General features: G+C 43.7%; 1 protein-coding gene and 2 long non-coding RNA genes across 14 annotated transcripts in view; 2 read left to right on the top strand and 1 right to left on the bottom strand.

Annotated features, from left to right (window-relative positions):
* Positions 1–7,700, top strand: part of COLEC12 (collectin subfamily member 12) — a 185,262-nt gene extending 177,562 nt beyond the window's left edge. For both annotated transcript variants that reach the window (XM_086373033.1, XM_086373034.1), the window contains 2 exons: positions 4,553–4,698; positions 6,262–7,700. In XM_086373033.1, the coding sequence (XP_086229159.1) occupies positions 4,553–4,698; positions 6,262–6,281 (166 nt within the window). In that variant the 3' untranslated portion in view covers positions 6,282–7,700. The remainder of the gene's footprint in view (positions 1–4,552; positions 4,699–6,261) is intronic.
* LOC147346061 (uncharacterized) overlaps positions 1–26,732 on the bottom strand; it is a 37,399-nt gene that overhangs the window by 3,946 nt on the left and 6,721 nt on the right. For 6 of the 10 annotated variants that reach the window (XR_015153882.1, XR_015153886.1, XR_015153879.1 and 3 more), the window contains exons 2-3: positions 2,518–2,682; positions 1,961–2,011 (exon numbers count right to left, since the gene is read on the bottom strand). This is a non-coding gene — a long non-coding RNA (uncharacterized LOC147346061). Of the gene's footprint in view, positions 1–1,929; positions 2,012–2,517; positions 2,683–16,182; positions 16,502–26,732 lie in introns of those variants that run through there. The other 4 variants (XR_015153883.1, XR_015153887.1, XR_015153884.1 and 1 more) reach the window with 2 other exon arrangements.
* Positions 8,616–12,000, top strand: LOC147346062 (uncharacterized). 2 transcript variants are annotated; one of them, XR_015153889.1, is made up of 3 exons: positions 8,616–9,262; positions 9,802–10,243; positions 11,769–12,000. It is a non-coding gene; the product is annotated as an uncharacterized LOC147346062 (long non-coding RNA). The 2 variants fall into 2 exon arrangements; XR_015153888.1 differs by lacking the exon at positions 8,616–9,262 and having other exon boundaries at positions 9,531–10,243.

The raw sequence follows: 26,732 nt of genomic DNA, 5'->3' as shown, positions 1-26,732 counted from the left end.
GACTATGAATACTGGGGCAAGAGAAGCAATCGGTGATGTCTCCGGATGGTGCCTAGGAACACGTTTCCCAGTGCTTTGGGTCCACCCACCAGTGCACTTCCAAGAGAAAGACTGGAGAGCTGACCCATATTGCCAAGATTTTATTTGCCAACTAAGGACATGGGTTTTAAAAATCACCTATTGGGACTTCCCCAGCGGTTCAGTGGTCAAGACTTCCAGTACAGGGGGCATGGGTTTAATCCCTGGTTGGGGAGCTAAGCTCCCACATGCCACAGAGTGCAGCCAAAAAGACAAAAATCGCCTATCAACAAATCTCAGCACAAAACAACAAAAACAAAATCAAAAAAGACAGTTGGCCATCACCCATACATACACACAGAGTTGTCCTCATTTTTCTCTTTTCACAACAGACCTGTGAGAACTTCATTCTTGACCAGCTGGTACCAGTCCCCTGGCTGGACACTGTGATCCGCTGGCCCACAGTCTCATGATAACATTCAGTGAATCATCCTGGAGTATCCACCATGACCCAGCCCCTGTGCCAGCCTGGAAAATCTTTTCTAGAGTTTGGGCACAGTATAGTGAGAGATACTGTTCCACTCATGTAAAAATAGTCTGATTTGCAGGACCCTGTCACAATCAAGAAGACAGACACTTTGACCCTAAATGTGCATATGGTGAAGAGAAGGGCTTCAGATGAACTTTCAGCGCTCTCTTCTCAGTAATTAATAGAACCAAGTAGACAGAAAAACCAAGAGGAACGTAGCAGACACTATCAACTAACTTCCCTGGTGGCTCAGTTGGTACAGAATTGCCTGCAATACCAGAGACTACCTATAATCAGGGGACCCGGGTTTGATCCTTGGGTCGGGAAGATCCCCTGGTGAAGGAAATGGCAACCCACTCCATTTCTTGCCTGAGAAATCCTGTGGACCAAAGGAGCCTGTCAGGCTACAGTCTATGGAGTTGCAAGAGTCGGACACGACTTAGGGACTAAACCAACCAACCAATCAACTAACTTGACTTCATTGATATTTATGGAACCTTTCACCCAACAACCACAAATACACATTCTTTTCAGGTACATATGGTACATTCACCAAGATCGTCAGACAAGTGCTGGGTCATCAAACAAGTCTCCAAAAATTAAAAAGCACTGGAAGGGAAACTTTGGCTTCATCTTATGCCATAATCACTCACTCTTCATGCTTCATGCGACTCTGGCTTTGGCCACTAGAAAGAAACCTCTATAGTGGGAGAAAATTCAATAGCAAAGAAATGCTTCTCTCTCCTAAGATTTTCTTGTTTTGAGGCCAGGCTCTTACCAGAAGAATTTCCTCAGCCATGAAGCCTCCGTCAATCTTGCGGTTGATGAGAAAGTACTAAGTTGTGTGGTTGGGAGGGGCTGATTGCCAAGCTTGAAAGTTTGTGCTCTACCTCCATGAGGATAAACCCGGAACAGGGAGGGTGGGGGTGGGGAGAGGGTGCTTCACAGCCACCAGCTGAGATGCTTCATGATTCCAGCTCCTGGAAGAGTGAGTCTAGGTGCTTCCATGGGCCCCGGTGTACTCAGAATACACTGTCCCAGTACATAACGCATGTTGCTATCCAACCACTTCTGCAACTTATGTGTTAAAATATGGGATTCAAGAATTCGGCACCCAGGCTTCAGCCATTTCTCTTTCCAGAGTCTATCTGTGGAGTGAGGTTTAGGCACTATTTAAGCTGAAATTCTTCTCCAGCACATATACATTCTGTTTCTCTGACATGCTCTGTGCTGTTATAAGCATGCAGACTGGAGGGATTGACCACAAATCACTCTGTGTGATTTTAGCTTTTCCAAAGAGATGCTGGGAGACCATGTACAAGACAAACTACCCCTGCAGCCTGGCTTCAAGCTACTCCATCTCCCACCCCTGCTGGTCTCACCTGGGTCACTCCACTCACAGCCACGTCCTACCTTTAGTCCTGAAGGATTACTTCAAACACCACACTGAAGAATTTCCATGACCTGGAAAAAACAAATGGAGAACGGTGATAAAAATGATCTTCCATTATCAATTTGTTCTCTTTCGTCTCATCTATCCATCTCTTTTTTTTTGGCCATGCCACGCCAGTTGTAGGATCTTAGTTCCCCAACCAGGGATCAAACCCATGCTCATAGCAATGAAAACAGAGCCTTAACCACTGAATTGCCAGAGAACTCCCTGCAAGCCCCTTTTACCTACTGAAAAGGGCAAGGAAATGCAAGGGGAAAATACTAAGCAGATCGTCTATCAGAATTCCTATTTATGCAATTTTCCAATTAACTGTGAGATAAAAAATATCAAATGTCCCATCATTAATGCATCCAGAATCACAGTCTCAAATTTGGCAAGCAACATTGGGAGGGAACCCCCTCATATAACTGCAGAAATGAAGCAAGTGTACATCAACACCACCAAACTGCCTGGGCACCGTGGCCATTTCTAGGAAGGTCTGTCAAGGCAAGAGAGAAACACACCAAAAAAAGCTTACATCAAAGTTTCCTTCCAACTTCACCTTTTCTTGGCATCACAGTCTGAGATTTGTTACTGCTTTGTTTCTTGCCTAGGATGTAAGTTCTACGAGGACTGGCAGTCTGTTCTCTACAGCGCTCGTGTTGCCATCAGCTAGCTTTAGCCCTTGCGTGCAGTAGGCACTCTGTGGAATGAATAAGCAAATGAATGACTGTTTCCACCTAAGTATCATCCCATTTATACTCTCATTGCTTGATGGTTTCCTCTAAAATATCTCTTCATCTCTGAGATCATTAAAAAAAGATATTTATTTAGTCATTTATTTGGCTGTGCCTGGTCTTAGTTGCGTCTTGTGGGATCTTTTGGTGTGGTACACACACACACTCGCTGGTTGTGGTGCAGAGTCTCTAGCTGTGGCGTGTGGGCTCAGTAGTTGTGGCACGCAGACTTAGTTGCTCTGCAGCATGTGGGATCTTTGATCCCTGACTAGGGATCGAACCCACATCCTCTGCATTGCAAGGCAGATTCTTAGCCACTGGATCACCAAAGAAGTCCCTCACTTTTCATTTTCTTAAAAAAAAAAAAAAAAAAATCCCTAAATATACAGTTGGTGCAGGGGAGTCAATTCTACCTCATTTTCCCATCCTTTGACTGTAAATTTCGACTCCCCTTTTCCCACTGCCCTGATTTTTGCTGGTCTTGTCGTCAAAAGATGGAGGCAATTTGGTCTTTATCCCTGGGTGACCCTGGTAAGAACCTGGCTTCAGAATAGGAAAATCTTAGTAGTGAGACGTGTTTCTTTACTGTAGAACTTTCTTTGGCCTTCAGAGTCTGTACAGTGGAAGATTTCTCTCTAGTGGCCAAAGCCACTGCCACTCTGATAGAAACATGAAGCATGGACCAGAGTGAGTGATTACGGAGTCAGATGCTGCTGCTTGGGAAATGAGTCATCGTTTACGGGAAGCACCTCCTGCTGCAGATGTTCTTTTCGGACCCTCCACACGAGGCAAACTTGTCCTCTCAGGAGGTGACCACAGGCTTCTGTTCAAGGACCTGGCTCTTAAAGAAAATGTAGCCTTTCAAGTTTTGACTCTTGGAAGCACATCTAATTGATCGCTTAGAAAGAGAGGCAGGAACAGCGAACCCTGAAGAGGGGCTACTGGGAGCAGCAGCAGACAAATTAACAAGCCCCAAGTTGAGCTCATCTTAAAGACAACTTGTTTTGAAGAATCTCTCTCCCAAAAAAGGCAGTGAAATGTATGAGTCATTTTCAGTAAGATTAAATTACTATTTCTTTCTGAAGCAATTAGCTATCTACAGCTTAGCCAGAAAACCATAACCAAGTGTTCATAGGGTCTTCTAAGTGTATATCAACGTTCTCTCCATTTTAAATATAGTAGTGTGTATATGACCTTCCCAAAGTCCCTAACTTCCCTTTCCCCCCAGTGGCCATAAAGTTCATTTTCTGAGTCTGTGGATACAAGAATATGTATGGCCAAGTCCCTTCACTGTTCACTTGAAACCACCACAACGTTATTAATCGGCTATACCCCAATACAAAATAAAAGGTTTAAAGTTAAAAAGGGGGGAAGGGTGTCTCTCTGCCTGACTCTGACTTGTTAGAGACAAGATATCAGAATGTACAAAGATTCCCTCTGGGGTCTCATAAGTGTGTGGGTGTATCATCCTCAGAATGTATATATTCACACTCAAGCCCAGAAGTCAGCATTCCAGTACACATTAGAAAGCTGTCATTCACTGAGCTGTGTTGAAGACAGATTTACTTCCTCAGCAATGTGATGAGGCAGCTCCGTGAGCTGCCTCTACTGTGGCCAAGATAACAAGCCTGCAGGGAGAGGCTGCGTCACACGCTCCTCTGTGAAACAGCTGCTCCTTATTCAGAATCAGTGTGTGCAGCTTTTTAAACAGCGCGTTTTCATTCTGGGACGCATGACAGGCCTTGGTTTTGTTTTTTACATTTCTCTGCTGCTCTTGGGTCAACCAAACGTCTGCATGACTCTGCAAATAACACTTGATTTCTGTTTTCTTAAAAGAAATTGGAAAGCTGGACAGCCAGATAACTGGGGTCATGGCCACGGGCCTGGAGAAGATTGCGCTGGACTGATTAATTTTGGGCAGTGGAACGATTTCCCATGTGAAGACATGAATCACTTCATCTGTGAGAAAGACAGGGAGAGAGGTAAGCAGTGGAAGGGATTTAAGAGAGCACAGCAGAGCTTGTATCTTATTAAAGGGCAAGAGGTGAGGAGTATAAGGGCTCTGAAAGTAGGTTCTGCAACTGGATTCCAGTCCTGATTCTGCCACTTAGTATCTTGGCAAGCTATTAACCTCAGGGAAATAATAATAGTAATCCTCTTAATGGGGTTTTTGTGAGGACTTAAGTTAATACATGTGCCTAATGTAGAGGAAGTACTCAGTAAATTTTAGACTAATGGGTGGGCCTAGGTCATTACCTTATAATATTGTCAGTCAGTGTTCTTTATCATATGGCACCAATGTCATATATCTTTTTATATAACAAACTATCAGAGAAATTGGGAAAACAATACCACTTGCAATTGCATCAAAAAGATAAAATACCTAGGAATAAATTTAACCAAGGAGGTGAAAGACCTATACACTGGAAACTATAAGACATTGATGAAAGGTATTGAAGAAGGCCCAAATAAATGGAAACATATTCTGTGCTCACAGATTGGAAGAGTATTGTTAAAATGTCCATTCTACCCAAAGAAATCTACAAATTCAGTGGAATCTTTATAAGAACTCCAGTGTCATTTTCCACAGAAATAGAGAAAACAATCCTAAAATTTGTATGGAACCACAAAAGACCCTAAATAGCCAAAGTAATCTTGAGAAAGAAGAACAAAGCTGGACACACTCCCTGATTTCAAAATATATTGCAGAGCTACAGTAATCAGAACAGTGTGGTAGTGACATAAAAATAACACATATCTCTATCAGTGAAAGAGAATAGAGAGCCCAGAAATAAACCCATGCACATATGGTCAGTTAATCTATGACAAAGGAGCCAAGAATATACAATAGGGAAAGGACAGTCTCCTTGATAAACGCTGCTGTGAAAACTGGACAGCCACATGCCCAAGAGTGAAACCAGACCACTCTCTTAACCTTACACAAAATAAGCTCAAAATGGATGAATGACTCAAATGTTAGATTTGAAACCATTAAATTTCCAGAAGAAAGCATAGGCAATAATCACCTTGACAGTTATGTTCGTAATGATTTTTGGGATCTGAAAACAAAGGAAAAACAAGTGTAACTACATCAAGGGGCTTCCCCGATGGCTCAGTGGGTAAAGAATCTGCCTGCAATGCAGGAGACACAGGAGACACTGGTTTGATCCCTGGGTCAGGAAGATCCCCCGGAGAAGGAAATGGCAACCCACTCCAGTATTCTTGCCTGGAGAATCCCTTGGACAGAGGAGTCTGGTGGGCTACAGCCCATAGGGCTGCAAAGAGTCAGACACGACTGAGCACAACAGCACTACTACATTTGGGATTTGAGTTGAGACTAGGACACCCCAGAATAGGCTCCTTTGAAGTGAATTTTACCTTTTATTGAATCTGAATAAGAACTTCGAGGCATTTATTTGAAAAAATAATTACTGAATGATGTATTTGGAATGTTTTCTTTAAAAACACACACTCCTTTTTCTGAATTGTCTGTTAACATTGTTCTTTAAGAGGAACTAACACCCATTCTTTTTCCTCTCTTTTAGAATTAGCAATTACATTATAATGGACCGTGATATCATAAAAGGAACAAACTGTCGACAGTTCTCGAAGGCAAAGATACTTCTTTCTGATTGCATCACTTTCTCATTAAATTGAAGGGGAAAGCACTGAAGACCAATTACTGAAAACATTGAAAGCCCATGTTCTCTACCATCTGCCTTGCTCAAGGACAAAGTTTGGAACAAAAGTGTTCCCCTAGTGTGATATATGGATTGTCAGTAAGCAAATGGACTGAATCACATAGATTCTTCTCAGCCAATAACCATACAGTTATGCAAATCATATCTTCCAGAGTATGGAATGCTCCAATCAGAAAAAAGATTATCATTGGTTGTTGAGCTTTAGGAAGAACTGAAAACATACACCGTGTAAACAGTACCTTACATTTCTATTGATAAAATCCCAAATGTAGGAAAAATATGCAGACATACAGATATATAGGCCAACTCTTAGTAACAATATGAAATATACTTAAAGAGCTTTTAAAACTTTGTATTTTTGTACAAAATATTTGCCTTTTTACAATTTTTTTCTTTTTATTTTTGTCATTTTACCGATATAGTACATGAAGCCAAAGAAAACAATAATGGTACTAATAAAAACTCATAGGGTTTCTTGTCAGATTTAATTCTACACAGTGGCAAAGAAGTTTTTTCAGTTGTGGTTTAAAAAAAAATTAAATATATGTGTGTATGTATATTTTAATGTATCATTTCCTCAGAGAAGTCAATCACTTGAAATGTCTAGAAATGGCCCTGCAGATTTTGCCAGTGGAGGTCAAGCCTGAACATGTACGTGGCTCAGTCAAGTGGGCTATGCCTCCAGCCCATCACCAGCCAACACCCTTGCTGCGTGTCTGCCAGGCTCAGAGGAATGGTCAACTCAGGATGTGCTTTTGCTTCATTTTGGCGGAGTCGGGGGTGGTGGAGAGGCATCTGTTGGGAAGGGTGGACAGAGCACCTGTATCTGGCTATTTATAGAAGGTCCTGTTTTGTGGCTGAGACATGAATACACTTGGTTTTAGGCCCATACCAGGGCAGATATTAAATGTCAGGAAGGTATGACATCACATCGGCCAGAGGCAGAGATGCTAAGATGGGGACAGCTCTATGCTACCTGGAAATCTTATGTTTTCTGAAGTCAGATTCCAAAAACACAGAATTCCAATGCACATGCATGATGAAATGCAAGAACACAACCTTGGCCACTGTGTTGAACCTTTTGTTGGAGCCCATCTGCCTTCTACTCTTTAACTTGCCGTGGAGAAGTCTAACATGCAATGTGCTGAAATCAGGCTTAAATGTAACTGATGCTCAAAGGTAAGATTTCCACCCACCAGATTCCCTTCCCAGGACCTCCCCAGCCATGCTGCTACCTACCCCACATACAATGGTAAAAGAATAAAGACAGAGTTTGACTTTCACGCCTGCAGCCGTGTGGACTGTGTTGTCTTGCCCTGGTCACTGTTTATGCTGTCTCTGCAGCCCAGGAGTGGCCATCTCCTCAGCACCTGGATGCCCTACTATCCTGTCCGTGGGGTCTGGTCAGACTGGCAGGACCTGCCATCATCTGGGCCCTGGACCCTGGTACCTCTTCAGGCTCAAGACCTTTTACAGACTAAACTCTGTCTTCTTTTTCATCCTCTTCTGGTTTCTTAGGTGTCAGTTAAGATAATGTTCAGATGCAACTTGAACTTAAACATCTGATGCCATCATCAGAAGAGAATGTTGCTAATTCCCACAGGTGAAGGCGTTCCTCTCCTGGCCCTTATACCTTACCCAGGGTTTATCATTCTCTCAGGTTTCAATCAGATGCTCTCATGTCATCCTCCCAACAGCCCTAAGAAGTGGGGCTTCCTACTTACTCTCCCCATTTTATAGAGGGAGGCACTCAGGGAGGTGACATCATTTCCTGGGTCATATCATCACCAAGGAGTGAGGCAGGATTCAGACTTGAGCTTTGAAAATGTTCTAGGGGGCTTCCTTGGTGGTCCAGTGGTTAAGACTCTGCACTTTCAGTGCAGAGGGGGAAGGGTTCAATCCCTGGTCAGGGAACTAAGATCCCACATGCCACCCATGGTGTTACATAGATAAGTAACATTTTTTTAAATGTTCAAAATTTTTAAAAATGTTCCTTCTTTCAGAAGCAAGGTCCTTCTTAATAACAGAGTAAAAGCAGATGAAAATCACACATTACCAGATGCCTCATGTACGGCTCTAGATACTTAGCTACTTATATACCAAGTTTCTATTCACCTACTCACCACTGATGCTCTTCTGGGAGGAGAGTTTTGGTAAAATGTCGTGAAGTTTTCAGGTTATGAGTTGCTATGAGAAGATGGTGGAGAAGGCAATGGCACCCCACTCCAGTACTCTTGCCTGGAAAATCCCATGGACGGAGGAGCCTAGTAGGCTGCAGTCCAGGGGGTCGCTAAGAGTCGGAGACGACTGAGCGACTTCACTTTCACTTTTCACTTTCATGCATTGGAGAAGGAAATGGCAACCCACTCCAGTGTCCTTGCCTGAGGAGTCCCAGGGACGGGGGAGCCTGGTGGGCTGCCGTCTATGGGGTCGCACAGAGTCGGACACGACTGAAGTGACTTAGCAGCAGCAGCATGAGGAGATGGAAACTTTTTATTTTTGTCCCCATCCCTCAGCATGTGGGCTCTTACTTCCCCAACTAGGGATCGAACCCCTGCCCCTTGCAATGGCAGCTCAGTCTTAACCACTGGAACTCCAAAGAAGTCCCTGTTTTTCTTTTTAAATGGCTCTTGAAGAATGATTGCACAACCAGAAAGAACAAAACCCTTTCTTTTCCTCTTCCACAATCAGTGTTCACCTTTATCAACTCTTCCCATATCCATCCTAGTTTAGCACTTAAGAGTTTAAAGCAGACAACAAATACTACAACCTGCTCTCTTTTTAAAAAAAACAGATGCTGAAGGAAGTAGAAAGCTATGTCAGTCATACATCCCGCCTAAATCAGGTAACAATACTAAAGCAAGTGTATTTTGCCTCAAAACCAACTGATCGCTTCTTGAAAAAGTATGTTAACTCATTCATGGCTCAATAATAAGTCTAATAATAATAACAAAAATTAAATATCTTTAGCACATTCACATACATTATCTCTTCTAATCTGGGTGCAAAACCTTTCTCTCTACTTTAGGAATGAGGACGCTGAGGCAAATCTGAAGACTTGCTCATTGCCCACATCCCAGTCATGCAAATCTAATCAGGCTCATCGTTCTTATGTTCCCTAAATCTAAGTCCATCCTAACCCTTATCCCCAGCTTAAAATCTTCTGAGTTGCCTGCAGGACATACATTCAGGGGCCCTCAGGACCAGGTCCTCAGCTGTCCCTCCAGCCTCCTCTCTGCTGTACCCTCATGCTCCCTTGCCTTGAGCTGGAACAGCCTTACAAGCCACCTGCAAAGTTCCTCTGTGCTCCTTACTTACTTTTTACTGCACTCCTTCTTAGAAATCCAAACTCTTACCTGGATTTCCATTCTCTACTTCTTTAAGATTCAGCTCAAGCATCACTTCTAGCCTGAATCCTTTCCCAGCAAATGCATCCTGAAGCTGAGACTTCCCTTCATGTCAAGTACTACCCACAAGGGCTCCAGGTACTATAAAAGAAAAACCCTTTCATGGTGTTAGACCATCTACAGATCGGCTGAGAGGCCCAAACATCACTGAATTAAGAAGAGAAGGGTGAATGGAGCCAATCAGCCACAAAATCTTAAGAGAACTGAAGAACGGGAGAAGCCAATCAGGAGAAATGAAGGCATTCGTGTTGATGATAGTCGGTTACTATACATCTACTATATTGGACAAATGTGTAATATATCTATTAGGAATGGAAGACTGAGTGAAGAGAATCAACTGGCAAAAGAGATTCATTCTACATACTAACATATGGCCCCGAGTCAGGGAAAAGCTTTCGAAACCTTTTCTGAATAACAGTGTAAGGAAGTATTTCTTTTCTCTTATGCTCAACAGTTTTAGAAGTATAGATGAACTTTGGCCATCTCTTTAAGAGGGAATTTTTCTATACAATAACTTCATTTTCCTGGAAAACATCCTTTAGTGGCACAGCATCACATTTATTTTATAAATCACAAAGCAGATGTTGTAGAGATTTTGCTCCACCCGTTCATCCTTCTTCTTCTCTTCCTGGATACCCTTGTCAAATAAATAATACATAGCATGCCCAGGTTACACAGGTAGCCAAGAGTCCAAAGAAAAGCAGGCTTAAGATTTAAGCCTTAAACCAACTTAAATTCTCCAGATGCAGAGCTCCTGGTTTTCACATTTTTCAATGAATGACTTTATGAATGAACTATCTCAGTTCAGCCCTGCCTGCCACAGCCAGGGTGATGGCCCAGGCTCCAGCCTTCCTCCAAGGACTTACGAGCCCTGAGTTTGTAAAACAGGAATCACCCGTGCAACTTGGGCAGGAGTTAGCTGCCAGTGAGGAAGCTCCCGCCAACAGCTCATCCAGAAGGTCATTAAACAGGCTTAACCAAAGGGGCTTGCTTTAGTCCTCTTGGCCAGGGATGGAGAATTGTCCTTTGGCCAGTCTTCCAAGCACTGGTGCCAGAGTTTGCTGTATTCTTTAATCATCGCTTATTGCCATGACCCACTAAATCATGCCTGCAAGCTGCAAGGAATTATAAGATTGTTAAAACCAGTTCCTGTGCCTGAGAGCAGAGGAGCTAGGCCAGCCCTGACACAAACCAGCACAACTGCAGAGTAGCTGTAATAACACCTCATGACTCCTAGGAACTTGGCATGTACTGTCTCCAACCACTGTGCAAGGAAACTAACTGAAAATCAGACAGGCTAAATAGTTTCCTAAGAACTGGGATTTGAACCCACAACCACCTAGCTCCCATAGTAACCTTCCTGAGAGTCTGGGCTTTCTATGTTGTATTCTGTTCTTTGCCACAAGAAATCATTCAAATCACCAAGTCTCTCTCACAGAAGCAGGGAGATAACGGATGAATCCTGATTTGAGCTCTTTACATGAAAGTTCTACACCAGGGACTTCCCTGGTGGTCCAGTGGCTAAGACTCCACACTCCCAATGCAGGGGGCCCGGGTTCAATCCCTTGTCGGGGAACTAGATCCCACAGGCTGCAATTAAGTGTTCACATGATGCAACTAAAGTCCCATGTACCTCAGTTAAGACCTGGCACAGCCAAATAGACAAAAGTACTAGATCAATCGCTTTGTTATCTGAGCAAAGAAGCAAAAGTCCACTTGGCACCCATACCATGGATGTCCAAAGAGGTCCAGATTGGAGAAACCACCCTAGATGCTAGAGTAACTAGACCTCTCACAGAGTTCTCTGATATACATTAGTGTCAAAGAGAGGCTCTGGAGCCAAAGAGACCCAGGTTTGACTCCTGCTGTCTACCTCCTTGTTATAAGACATACTCACACAAGTGGCCAACAGCTCTCTCCCCTTGTCTCTTTCTTTCCCACCAGGCCCTCTGTTCATGGACAGAACCAGCATCGGACTTGGGAGGAAAAGGCACACACAGAAGCCTGATGCTGTGGGAAATCCTGCTCACACAGACAGAAAGCAAGCAAGAGTCTCCAGTGGACTTGCTAACGTGTTCTTATAAATCTATAATCCTGCCACCACTCCCCCCAATATATCCACCATGATGTTCATAGATAGTAAAATGAATGGTTTTTCTCGTGCTTACTCAGCATATACAGCGGTCATGTGGGCTGCAGACACACACTGCCCTGCTTTTGATGGGAATAATAATTTGTTTCTAAGTAACTATTTGCTATGCCTCCATTGGGGCTTCCCTGGTAGCTCAGCTGGTAAAGAATCCACCTGCAATGCAGGAGACCCCAGTTGGATTCCTGGGTCAGGAAGATCCCCTGGTGAAGGGATAGGCTACCCACTCCCATATTCTTGGGCTTCCCTGGTGGCTCAGCTGGTAAAGAATCTGCCTGCAATGTGGGAGATCTGCATTTGATCCCTGGGTTGGGAAGATCCCCTGGAGGAGGGCCTGGCAACCCACTCCAGTATTCTTGCCTGGAGAATTCCCACGGAGAGAGGAGCCTGGCGGGCTACAATCCATGGGGTTACAAAGAGTCGGACACAACTGAGCGATTAAGCACATGCCTCCATTCAGACAATACTATTTGAAAACAAGCTGTTTTTACTTGAAAGGTATAGTTTGGGGTCCATTTCATAAAATAGTCAGGATTTCAGGCCCACAAGATGCCACCGAATCAACAGTCTGCAAAGAGATAATCAGAATGTCACATATTTCAACCCCACACCTACCACCTTGGTACACTTGGTGAACTATACCAAGGGGCTTGGATCAACAGGCATGAGGATTAATGACCAGTACCTTCAAACAAACCTTGGCATTCCTCAGATGAAAAAAGGGACTAAAAAAGTTACATGATGGCTAGATAGATGGAAAGAAATAAGGGAAAAGGGAGGGAGGAACATAGACGCATAGATAGATACATTGATGCATAGAATGGAAGAGAAAAAGGAAGATGGAAGATCAGCTAAGAGAAAGCTGTTACCATTTTTTCTTTCTTTTTAATCCCAGAGACCATTTGAAAGAGTTCTTTCAGGGGAAAAAGCACTGCCTTAAAGTCCACTGAAGTCCTCCACCCTCCCCCGCCCGCCCCCGATGACACCTTAGGAGCAGCCAGCTCCATGCCACACACGCTTCTGAGGGGATGAGCAAATCATCTGCCCAGGATCGCCTGTGCTCACTTTTCCACTCTGCGGCTCCAGCATTTGGAAATCCCAGAGCCCAGAATCGCCTTTTCCTGTTTTCGTTTTCCATCGCCTGCACTGTGTGCTTCCAGTCTGCAGTGAGGACTGGCAGCTGGGCCCACTGGCCCTGGCATCGGGGGTTGCTGCTTCCCTCCCGCTCTGGGGACAGTTTTCCTCCCTGTGATTTAGCTCAATGACACACACCCTGAAACGACCACACCTCATGAGACCAGGACCCAGCAAGTTACCCAACACCAGGTGGGGATGAACCTCCCCAGGAGCAGATCTGCCGGGGCAGGCAGTTCCTGCAACCAGAGACCCTCACGGGAAGGCGCTGGGCACCTCTGAATGGCAGGCAAGGCTGATCTTCTCTCTGAACATTTGTGTGAACTCCAGATTCCCGTCCTTTCTGGTCTAGCCTGGTCTAGGCTTCCCAGACAAGGCATGGTGCTAGTGGTAAAGAACCCGCCTGCCAATTCAGGAGACATAGGAGACATGGGTTCGATCCCTGGGTCAGAAAGATCCCCCTGGAGGAGGAAATGACAACCCACTCCAGTATTCTTGCCTGGAGAATCCCATGGACAGAGGAGCCTGGCGGGGTACAATCCATAGGGTCACCAAGAGTTGGACGTGACTGAAGCCACTTAGTACACAGTGGTCTAGCCCCACTGCTATTTTTGAGAAATAATCTTCTACTTAGTGTTACAGATTATATAAGAAAATATCACCTCCCTTAAGAAAATAAGCCAATTCCCAAGCACTTGAAGGATAATGTCCCAGACCACACAGCCTGACGTGTCCCTAAGGGTCACATTCTCCTGGGGTCTCCCAGGTCCCTGCTGTCATCACAGCAGGAGGGGGACACTGCTCTGTCAACACGCACACCCAAGCACCCACCTCCCTTTTAGTCTCTAGGTTAGAAGCTCTGAAGAAAGCTTATAGTCAAGGCTAGAGCACAACAAAAGATAATCAGTCACAGAGAGCATCCAGATGCTAGACAAGCAGAGCCTGCCAGCCAGGGAAGTCTCACCTGGACTGCTTTCCTCGCTCCAGGGTCCCACCTGACATCACCTTGAAAGCCCTCTGTCGAGAACCTTTTGGGCATCCAGCCCCCGAAGTGCCCCTCTCTTGTGTATACATCTGTGGGTCCACGCTGGGGACACCTGTCTCCGGTTATTCACATGACACAGATCTCAGCCTTCAGATGAGATCCAGTCTCTCCCTTCAGGGTTGGCACCAGAATAACCAAATCTCAATAATAAAAACCCAAAGCCACTACTGTAAGAGACAGAGGAAGGGACAGGGAGGGAGACAAGCCTTGGTAGAAAGGCTGGAAGGTGAGACTTTACCCAAAGGAATGTGATCTCCAAAGGCCACGTGCTACATGTTAACCCACAGATGTTCCATGAGAGTCCTCAGCACTTCTCAAATGTGAATTAAATTGAGCACCTTTACTGCACAGGCAGTTATTCATTCATTCATTCACCAAAGATTCACATGGTCAATCTCTATGGCTTCTTTACTATGTTCTAGATCTTGTACTAGGTATCTTTTTTTTTTTTTAATATTCACGGGATTCTCTCTATATTTTTCTGTAACTCACTTTAAATATAACTTTATTTATTTATTTATTTGGGGGACTCTTAGTTATGGGAAGGAACCTGGGGATAAGGGGATAAAGCGCATATTTTTATCAGGTTAGTGCCAAAAGCAAATTTTATGCTAGTTTAATCATGTGGACAAAAGGCCAGGACAATGAAGAGGTCTTCGACAACAAAAACAGGGCGTGAAAAGCTGCCAGGTAAGTGAGGCAGTAACTGTGGATGCTTTCACAACACCTGGAGAAAGTGCTAAACCCTAGCTGTGACTTTAAGGTCATTTATTGCTTACTTGTTTACTGTCCTTCTGAGTATTACGGTCTCTTCAAACATGCCACCAAAATTCTAGCAAACGAGAATGGGAGAGAGATATAAGAGTTGAGAATCAGTGAGCTAGGTTGTCAAAATGTCAAAACTAAGAGAAAGAAGCTGGGAGTAGAGTGAAAGACGAATAAGATTTCTGACACTAGCTGCAAAGCCTCTGCTTTGGGCATTGGACTTCCCAGGATGGCACTAGTGGTAAATAACCTGCCTGCCAATGCAGAAGACCTAAGAGACGTGGGTTTGATCCCTGGGTCAGGAAGACCCTCCAGAGGAGGGCATGGCAAACCACTCCAGTATTCTAGCTTGGAGAATCCCACTGACAGAAGAGCCTGGTGGGCTATAATCTACAGGGTCGCAAAGAGTCAGACACAACTGAAGCCACGTAGCACGCACGCACTAGGCAAAAACATCTCCAAGTCCTTCCAGGCCTAAGATTATGTCTTAAGAAGACAGCCCATTTGCTGGAAAATTTATGTCCCACCACCAGATCCCAGGAGAGAGAAAGGAAGGGGTGAAGGGAAAGTAATTTTTCATGGAGCTGAGCCTGAGACCACTGTCAATGTTTAATTATATCACGCTTGCTGTTTATTTGGGTCATATTTTAGGATAAGGTACATGGGATCATATAAAAACTAAATTTATTTGGTCCCTTTCAAAAACACTCAACTGGCTTACATGTGGAGCAATAAAGTGCGAAAGTGACATAGCATCCAAATTGCAGCCATGTGTGACTTGGCTTTTTTATTTGGGGGGAAAGAAAATGGTTAAGCCTGAAGGATTGTGTTTCTCTCTTGTCACTCTGACTCTGAGTGAATAATGAGTTCCTGCTGGTGACACACTGGCTTGGGGAGGCGAGCGCAGAGGGGGTTTGGTGCACTTCCAAAGCTGTGTGTGAGCCTTCACCACAAGACCCTGATTCTGGGGGAGGAACAGTGGGTGAACCATGCTGCACAGAGGCTGGCAGTGCCACGTGTTAATGTACAGACCTTCCCTGAGAGACCCCAGCACTCTCAAATGTGAATTAACTTGAGTTCCTTTACTGCAGAGCTCAGGAACAGTTATTCATTCAGACAATCATCAAAGATTCATATGGTCAACCTCTGTGGCCAACTTACAGTCTAGATCCTGTACCAGGTGCTGGGAATCTTTTTTCTTTTGAAACACTCCAGATCCTCTATATATTTTCCTATAAGTCATTTGTAAATATAATTTTACTTACTTATTTTTGGCTGTGCTCGGTCTTTGTCACTGTCACTTTTCTCTAGCATGGTGAGCAGGGGGCTACTCTGTAGTTGCAGGGTGCGGGCTTCTCACTGTTGCAGAGCACAGGCTCTAGGGCTCACAGGCTTCAGGAGATGCAGCACATGGGCTCAGAAGTTGTGGGTCCCAGTCTCTAGAGCACAGGTTCAATGGTTGTGGCACACACACTTAGTTGGGATCTTCCTGGACTGAAGATTGAACCTGCGTCTCCTGAATTGGCAGGCAGTTTCTTTACCACCGAGCGACCAGGGAAGCCCTGGGAATCTTTCTTGAGTTTCCTGGAAGGCAGATCCCAAGATAAAGGCCTCATCTACCTCCCCCATTACCCATTCTAGATGTCACTCACCCTTGGCCACTGGAGGCTACCAGCCCGATGGACTGACCAGAACCTCAGCCCTGAGTCCTTAGCTGCTTTGGCCTCATCAAGCCATAGCTGTTGAAGCTGCCCACTTACTGTTATCCCTGGCAAGAAAGGACCAAGAGACGCCCATGCAAGCCCTCTGGGTTCCAGTCAACTCCTCCACACTTCCACTGTGTAAGAGCAACCCTACTCCTCGTGGTAATCAGGGTCAATTTTGTCCACCAAGGGAATAATTCTTTTCTTTGCCAGTTCTTCCACTGACATGAGGAGCCTCCAATGACCTCATGAAGTCAAGATGAATTGCTGCCTGGTGTTCCCCTTGTGGAAACCAGAACCTTTAAAGTGGTGGAGTCTACAGTTGTAAGCTTGATAAGCAGTGATCCTGAGAGGATCCATACCAATTTCTACTTTTTGGTTCTCGTCCCTGTGAATTCCAGTTTTCGGAAACGTAGCGCTACAGCCACTGACTTAGTGCATATAACTTCACCCTGGAGGACAGCGCTGTAACCTTACAGGTTATTGGCCCAAGGCTAGAACCCTCGCTGAGCCTTCAGCAGTCCTTCCACCATCCCATTAGACTAGCTACTTCCGAGTGATCGGATATCTGGGGAGGCTAGTGGATCTCGTGGTCATGTGCCCATTGCCACAATGTTGTGCAAGCTGCCATTTTTAATAGATCAGGAATTCTGTAGGCGCTTGGTTGATAGTATTAATAGAGACATGTGGGTAAGGCAGGAATCAATTCTGGTAAGGACAGAGTGATGTCCTTGTGACGGGCACAATGAAGGACAGAAAAGGTATGGACCTGACAGAAGCAGAAGATATTAAGAAGAGGTGAAGAATACACAGAACTATAAAAAAGAGATCTTCACGACCCAGATAATCACGATGGTGTGATCACTCACCTAGAGCCAGACATTCTGGAATGTGAAGTCAAGTGGGCCTTAGGAAGCATCACTACGAACAAAGCTAGTGGAGGTGATGGAATTCCAGTTGAGCTATTTCAAATCCTGAAGATGATGCTGTGAAAGTGCTGCACTCAATATGCCAGCAAATTCGGAAGACTCAGCAGTGGCCACAGGACTGGGAAAGGTCAGTTTTCATTCCAATCCCAAAGAAAGGCAATGCCAAAAAATGCTCAAACTACCGCACAATTGCACTCATCTCACACGCTATTAAAGTAATGCTCAAAATTCTCCAAGCCAGGCCTCAACAGTATGTGAACCGTAAACTTCCAGATGCTCAAGCTGGATTAGAAAAGGCAGAGGAACCAGAGATCAAATTGCCAACATCCATTGGATCATGGAGAAAGCAAGAGAGTTCCAGAAAAACATCTATTTCTGCTTTATTGACTATACCAAAGGCTTTGACTGCGTGGACCACAACAAACTCTGGAAAATTCTTCAAGAGATGGGAATACCAGACCACCTGACCTGCCTCTTGAGAAATCTGTATGCAGGTCAGAAGGCAACAGTTAGAACTGGACATGGAACAACAGACTGGTTCTAAACAGGAAAAGGAATACGTCAAGGCTGTACATTGTCACCCTGCTTATTTAACTTCTATGCAGAGTACATCATGAGAAACCCTGGGCTGGAAGAAGCACAAGCTGGAATCAAGATTTCCAGGAGAAATATCAATAACCTCAGATATGCAGATGACACCACCCTTATGGCAGAAAGTGAAGAAGAACTAAAGAGCCTCTTGATGAAAGTGAAAAAGGAGAGTGAAAAAAGCTGGCTTAAAACTCAACATTCAAAAAACTAAGATTATGGTATCTGGTCCCACCACTTCATAGGAAATATATGGGGAAACAGTGGAAACAGTGGCTGACTTTATTTTTGGGGGCTCCAAAATTGCTGCAGATGGTGACTGCAGCCAAGAAATTAAAAGATGCTTGCTCCTTGGAAGAAAAGTTATGACCAACCTAAACAGCATATTAAAAAGCAGAGACATTACTTTGCCAACAAAGGCCCATTTAGTCAAAGCTATGGTTTTTCCAGTAGTCATGCACGGATGTGAGAGTTGGACTATAAAGAAAGCTGAGTGCCAAAGAATTGATGCTTTTGAACTGTAGTGTTAGAGAAGACTCTTGAGAATCCCTTGGACTGCAAGGAGATCAAACCAGTCCATCCTAAAGGAAATTAGTCTGAATATTCACTGGAAGGACTGATGTTGAAGCTGAAACTCCAAACTCCAAACTTTGGCCACCTGATGTGAAGAACTGACTCAGTGAAAAAGACCCTGATGCTGAGAAAGATTGAAGGCAGGAGGAGAAGGGATGACAGAGGATGAGACGGTTGGATGGCATCACCGACTCAATGGAGATAAGTTTGAGTAAACTCCGGGAGTTGGCAATAAACAGGGAGGCCTGGCATGCTGCAGTCCATGGGTCACAAAGAGTCAGACACGAATGAGCGACTGAACTGAACTGAAGGACAGATTGAAATTGAAATCATTTGACCACTAAGTGGATGGTCTGGTCTCCCTACGGTTCACTGTATATCTACATCCACAAGATGAGACATCTTATCTACCTTGTGGCTGAAAGCTACCTCTCAAGTGGGGGTTCTCTAGTGGACATTAGTGTGAGATACAAAGATACACACTGTGCCCACAACCATAAGTTCAGCCTCATGCCTCTTCCCCAGATTTCGTTACCAAGCCCTCTGGGTTCCAGTCAACTCCTCCAGGCTTTCACTATGTTGGATCAACCCTACTCCTCCCAATTTGGTTCCCTCTGGGGCCTGACCAAGCAGATGAGCCATTCACTCTTGTCCAAGAATTCGTATCAACCTGTATCTCAGGCTGCTTTTCCTTCTTTATAAAAAGAGCCTTTATAAGGCCCCTCTGAGTAGAGCTACAACATGGCCCCACTCCAGTCAGCACCAAGATCGTGTGATCTTTCTCTCCACTGTGCTGGTAATGGACAGTAGGTAGCTGGTTAACTTTCCCACTGTGGTAGGTTCAGGGCAGAGATGTGAAATGAATGAGGCTCTTTAGCAGTAACGTCTGTGCTTTTCCTTGGTGCCCCATCCTGCCAAACCAGGGAGTTGTGCCGGGCTAGAGAATACATAGATTATCCCATAAAGTCTTCACCCAGTGGGTGGTCAGTACTACTCTAGTGACCGCTAGAACATGACACCCTTTATAGAAAAATATCTGTGTGCCAACTCCTACTCTGTCCAGTTTTAGAGGGCACACTTGACGCTGTGGCTGTTATTACTGGTTTGAATGCCACTGCTATAGAAAAACGAAAAAAACCACAACTTGGTTTGGGCCAATCCTGGTTCACAAATTGTGTTCCAGCAGCCGAGGGATTGGCATTTCTAGGAGAATCAAAAAATTAAGAATCTGCAAGAGGTCTGCCTTGTGTTGATTTTTCCAGGGACTTAGAAGTTAACTGGATGTTTCAAAGTATTGAGTGACTAATTTTCCGTCCTTTTTTCTCAGATCTCACACGGTAAGCATTTATTTCCTGAAAACCTGCCAAAAGAGTCATTTTTTTTTCATAGTTCCAATAGTATTTTTAAAATGTAAAATGAAGTCCTGATAGCAAAAATGATCAATGTAGACCCTTGAATCTACCCACAGCAACTTAAGAAGTATTGCCTTCTTTTGGTTTCAGGTTTGGGGAGTTTAAAAGAGAGAGAGAAAGAAACAAATTTTCAAAAGTTTCTGAAGTGCGTATTTTTCACCGAGATTCAGGCTTGCTTATTGGATAAGAATGGTTGATTCAGGACAGTTGGCATCTGCAGGTAAAAATGTGCCTACGATTTGTTTTTAGTTGTGTTACTGCGCCTTCCAAGCCAAGGTTGCAGGTTGGCAGTGTCCTGAAGGAGGGAGAGAACTGGACAGCACCCATGCCTCCCATTAGGGAGGCCTCCAGACAGAGCCTGGAGCAGGACCGTGCTGGGACTGACCCAAGCCAGGCCTTCCTGTGCTGCCCAGAATCAGAGCAGCACCCTCAAAACCAATCTTCACTCGTGCCCACTGTGGATAGAACAGTCTCAGAGCATTTACAGGTTTGCTAAATGGGTGACTGTACTCTGTCAAACCCATAGTGTAGGTTGGACGTTGGTGATCAAATACTACAGGAACTACCCGCTGGCTTTGCCATTTAGTGGAGGCGTGGGCTTTTCATTCTAGAAAGTGCTGATTGACAGGAAGGCATATTGTCTCAAGAAACAGATGTACAGTTAACCTGGAATTTTACATCTTCCCCAAATACAATAAACCTTGTTTTCAATGAAACCGGTTAAGTGCCTTGTGTATTATGAAATTCCTTTGATGAATAAGTCAGATTATTTATGGACTGTTGGAAGACCAATCTTTCACTGTACAAACTGCCGATGGATCATTTGGGAAAGGAGCCAAAGGGTCAGGAAGAGCTCTTTATCACACTAATGCACAAAGACACACAGAGCGTGACCCAGATATAAAAAGGGAGCCAGCGCACTGCTAGTAGATGCCATTCATGGCTGAGCCGAGGAGACTGCCTGGAAGCTCTGACAACAAAGAAAATGGTGGAGGAGAAAGGAGGGGCGGGAAACACTCCCCAGGGTGAAACACAATAGGGAGACCAGGAGGATCTGGGCAGGGTCTGGCCTCAGTAGAAAAACAAGATATAAGAGGATCCCACGGGGAACTTCTCTGGTGGTCCAGTGGCCGGGACTCTGAGCTCCCAGTGCAGGGGCCCCAGGTTCAATCCCTGGTCAGGGAACTGTATCCCACCTGCCACAACTAAGCATTTTTATGCTGCAATTAAAAATGCCATGGGCTGCAATGAAGACCCAGTGCAGCCAAATAAATAAATTAAACATATTTTCTTACAAAAGGACCCCATTTTTCTAGTTTCTTCCCCATCCTCTCCCTCCTGGAGGTTTGAATCCAACTAGGCAACATATTTGATTGCAACTATCTACCCTTTCCATGCATTTCATCATGGTTAGAGTTAAGAGTATATTAATTTGGATAACACTAGCTCCTATCATAAACAGCCCCTCAAAAATATATATAATGGCTCAAGGACCAGAAACGTTTCGTTCTTTCCCATAATTTAGCATAAAGGAGATATCGTTTGGCAGCTCTCTTCCACAAGGCAATTGAGGAACCCAGGCTGCAAACATGTGGCTGTGTCATTTCCTAGGGCCCTCTTCTGCACTGAGACACTGAAAGGGGGACAAGTATGAAGAGGGCACTTAAAACCCCTGCTTCTTAAAACTCTAGCTCGAAAGTGATAGGCAAGACTTCTCACTAACCATTGGTTAGAACTTCACTGCATGGTATGCTTGCTTGCAAGGGTGTAAGAAATATAGTGTATGTAGCTGTCTGCCTAAAGGAAAAAAAATGGATATTTTTGATGAATGGCTAACCATCTGCTTGGAAGCAGGTAAACCTTTTATCCATTTTTGCAGGAATGCCTTCTACTGTGCATTGTAGAGTTGAAGTGAAGTGAAGTGAGGTTGCTCAGTCATGTCCGACTCTTTGCAACTCCATGGACTGTATAGCCCACCAGGCTCCTCGGTCCACGGGATTTTCCAGGCATGAATACTGGAGTGGGTTGCCATTTCCTTCTCCAGGGGATCTTCCCAACCCAGGGATCAAACCCAGGTCTCCCGCATTGTAGGCAGACGCTTTACCGTCTGAGCTACTGGAGAAGTCTTAAAACCCATCAAAAACATTGTAGGGTTAGTAGCAAGCAAACATTAATGAAACAAAGGGGTGTCTGAGTGACTGCTGAGATTAGAGTAACAATAACTTTCAGTAAGTCTGTGCCAGATTCCTCATCTGTAAAAGTACACAAAACTTTGAGGATCAAATAAGATAATGTGTAAATAACTTAGAAAGGTGCACATGTAAGCTCTCAATAAGTTTATAGTTATTATTACTCTGATCTCAGTTGTCTCTTATTAATGTCATTTGGAAGTATTGCTGCTATTTAATTCATATATTTGCTTTTAGTCCTGTAGTTACATAAACATCATATACATGAGATGTTTATATTTAGTTTTATGTTTGTTCGCTTAAGAGACATAAAATAATTTTAATCATCACAAGGGGTCTGTGGAAATGTTATCCTTTTTTTAAAAAAGGGGTTTATTCATTTAAATTTGGGAACCTTGTAGCAGAATTAGGCTTGATGCTATTCACATCTCAGCTTCCCCACTTAACCACCAGTTTATTCAGTCTTTGCTGGTCCCTACCTCCCTCTCTGTGAAATGGGCATAAAACCAACACATCACAGTCACTGTGCTGGGAATTATGCACAGTGTCAGATAATTATGTCAGATGACGCGTGTGACAGGCTTGTCTAACACTTAGCATATCCCCAGTAAATACAAATTCCCTTCCCTGTCTCACATTTTCAAATTGAGTGAAAGAAAGAAATTACTTGAAATGTAAAACTAACAATTCTTTAAAGAATTCCTTCCTTTTAAGAAAATGGAACCATAATTTACCTGGACATTTCCAGAGTCTCATCAGCTACAATACTGTTCAAGATGCAATTTAAAAAAAAAAAGAGGAAGGAGCCATTGCAAAATAGGAAAGGCAATGCTCGTATTACAAATGTATGTGAAAGTCTAGCTCCCTGTTTTTGAGAAAGAAATGAAAAGGAATGTTGGAGATACAATCCCTTGAGGTTTTCACATAGCACGCTCAGAATAGCAGTAAGCTACCTGATGGAAAGGATTTTAAGAAAGGAGCACTGCTTCTCCTGGTTTGCCCATTCTGAGCACCCAAGTCCTTCCTGTAGTTTAGGTTGGAATTGTTTTCCTTCACTTTGAAAGCCTTTTTGGTTCCTATATTTGCAAAGGCTCGGAGTTCATTTCAGGTCTAACCTTCAAATACAGCCGCCCATTTTATCTCTTCATCTGGGTAATATTTTTCTATTCTTTTAGTCCTACAGCTCCATCTGGGGAGCTCCCTCTTGAAACTTCAGTTACTGCTCAATCAGTACTCTCCTAGTGATTATATCCCAGTGTCAAAGGAAATGAACTTATTTTATTCCCTATTTTGAACCCACTCCATGGTCGGGGTTCAGGCTAAAAATGGATTTCCACATGTTCTTTTCTGCAGAACCAGAGTGCTGCATGACATTAGCAGTCACCTCCCAAATCCTCTCACACATACACGTTGAGAAAAACTACTCTGTGACTCAGAGTGGGGGCCATGAATACAGTCGAACACATCAGGATGGGTCAGCCACAGCAGTGATGACTAATCACTGAATCTTAAACAAGAAGGATCAGATCAGTTAGAGCGGGAGAGAAAGGCATTCCGGAAGAAGCAAAAATGTATGCAAAAGTTATTAGACACAAAAGGAACTGAGAGTAGCTTTGGCTGCAAAGTATGTTGTTAGAAGGCAAGGCAAAACAAAAGAAATACAACATATAATTATGACTCTGGAGTCAAATGCACTTAACCTCAAATTCTACTTGTGTAAAGAATTTTTGAAATTCTCTGAGTCTTGGTTTTCTCATTTGTATAGATTTCTTAAAAAGTAAGGAATCAATGAGCTCATGTATATAAAGCATAAAAACATGATGGCAAAAGAAAACAATGTATGCTTAGCATATGGTAACTTATATGAACATGAATATGTGTGCGTGCTCAGTCGCTCAGTGGTGTCTGACTCTTTGCGACCCCATGGACTGTAGCCCACCAGGTTCCTCTGTCCATGGGATTCTCTAGGCAAGAAATACAGGAGTGGGTAGCCATTTCTTCCTCCAGGGAATCTTCCTGACCCAGGATTAAACTTGCATCTCCTGGGTTGGCAGGCAGATTCTGACCACTGAGCCACCAGGGAAGCCCAAATATGAATACATTAATATATGAAGCTGATGGGTTGGGCATGGACATACTATGAATAGTTTTAAATGCTGACCTTAATCCAATGAGGTCTTGAAAGCTATTTGGAGCCATTGAAGGAATGGACTGATCAGATTTCTATTTTCATTAATGCAGATACTCAAGTGAAAAGCAGTGTGCTAATCACCATGGGACACGTTTGAATACAAATACTATCTTCGACTCCCAGTCTCTGCTTCACTGCCACCAACTGCTGAGGATTTAGTGTGGGTCTGGTGCTGACTTCAAAACAGGAAACTCTTCCCTACTTTCCATTTACAAAGTGGGAGGAAGGAAGCTAGAGTTGGGCAAAGAAAGATTGTAGTGCAAAGTCTAACCAGAACCAGCCTAGCCCCAAGGGCAAAGTGCTTCATTTTCCTCCAAGAGTTATGAATAAAAATAGCACATGCTACAGTGAAGGTCACAAAACCTCATGAAATAGTCATGACTTAGTAATTCCCCTTGATGTAGATCTTTTTCATTTCTTTTTGAAATTGACATACACAGCTATTAGAGGAACTCCTTAAGAGAAAAAACACCAACAAAGTCCAGCTGAGTCTTCCTGATTCCTGCAGCCTGGATGGAACTGTCAAGTTGCTCAAAATTAAGGAAAAGGAAGTGTTCTAACACAGCATAAAACATACATACACACCATTTTTTCTGTAGTAATAACTGACTTACAATTTGCATTGACTAAAGAAGTTAAAGGTCAGCACCAGAATGCACTTTAGATAGCTGCTGCTGCTGCTGCTGCTGCTAAGTCGCTTCAGTTGTGTTCGACTCCATGCAACCCCATAGACGGCAGCCCACCAGGCTCCCCCGTCCCAGGGATTCTCCAGGCAAGAACACTTAAATACATCTGAATACAAAAATTTCTCGTCTCTTCCTTTTTAGAGGAGATATTTCCGTGCAAATGCTGACCTCTTGTGGTAAGAACCAGTTACTTCAAAGAGGGTTTCATTCCAAAGGAATTTAAGATAATTTGTGTTATCATTAGATAACAGAGTTTTGCCAAGAGAGTCCACTGGTCATAGCAAACACCCTCTTCCAACAAAACAAGCGATGACTCTACACATGGACATCATGAGATGGCCAATACCGAAATCAGATAGATTATATTCTTTGCAGTCAAAGATGGAGAAGCTATAAACAGTCAGTAAAAACAAGACCGAGAGCTGACAGTGGCTCAGATCATTAATTCCTTATTGCAAAACACAGACTTAAACTGAAGAAAGTAGGGAAAGCCACTAGGCCATTTAGTATGACCTAAATCAAACCCTTTACCATAGAAGTGACAAATAGATTCAAGGGATTAGGTCTGATAGGCAGAGTGACTACGGACAGAGGTTCGTGACATTGTACATGAAGCCGTGATCAAAACCATCCCCAAGAAAAAGAAATTCAAAAGGCAAAATGGTTGTCTGAGGAGGCCTTACAAATAGCTGAGAAAAGAAGAGAAGAGATAAGCAAAGGAGAAAAAAAAAGATATACCTATCTGAATGCAGAGTTCCAAAGAATAGCAAGGAGAGATAAAAAAGCCTTCCTCAGTGATCAGTGCAAAGAAACAGGAAAACAACAGAATGGGAAAGAGATCTCTTCAAGAAAATTAGAGCTACCAAGGGAACATTTCATGCAAAGATGGGCACGATAAAGGACAGAAATGGTATGGACCTAACAGAAGCAGAAGATATTAAGAAGAGGTGGCAAGAATACACAGAAGAACTGTACAAAAAAGATCGTCCCGACCCAGATAATCATGATGGTGTGATCACTCACCTAGAGCCAGACATCCTGGAATGTGAAGTGAAGTGGGCCTTAGAAAGCATCACTATGAACAAAGCTAGTGGAGATGATGGAATTCCAGTTGAGCTATTTCAAATCCTGAAAGATGACGCTGTGAAAGTGCTGCACTCAATATGCCAGCAAATTTGAAAAACTCAGCAGTGGCCACAGGACTGGAAAAGGTTAGTTTTCATTCCAATCCCAAAGAAAGGCAATGCCAAAGAATGCTCAAACTACCGCACAATTGCACTCATCTCACATGCTAGTAAAGTGATGCTTAAAATTCTCCAAGCCAGGCTTCAGCAGTACGTGAATCGTGAACTACCTGATGTTCAAGCTGGTTTTAGAAAAGGCAGAGGAACCAGAGATCAAATTTCCAACATCCGCTGGATCATGGAAAAAGCAAGAGAGTTACAGAAAAACATCTATTTCTGCTTTATGACTATGCTAAAGCCTTTGACTGTATAGACCACAATATTTTGATTTCAGAATTTCATAAAAATTCTGAAAGAGAT

Source organism: Bos grunniens, chromosome 24 (genome assembly GCF_055505025.1).
Source record: "Bos grunniens cultivar Pamir isolate PY7600 chromosome 24, Bosgru_T2T1.0, whole genome shotgun sequence".
NCBI classification, from domain to species: domain Eukaryota; kingdom Metazoa; phylum Chordata; class Mammalia; order Artiodactyla; family Bovidae; genus Bos; species Bos grunniens.
Note: the sequence above shows the minus strand (reverse complement) of the source record. Positions and strands in the feature narration are given on the sequence as shown.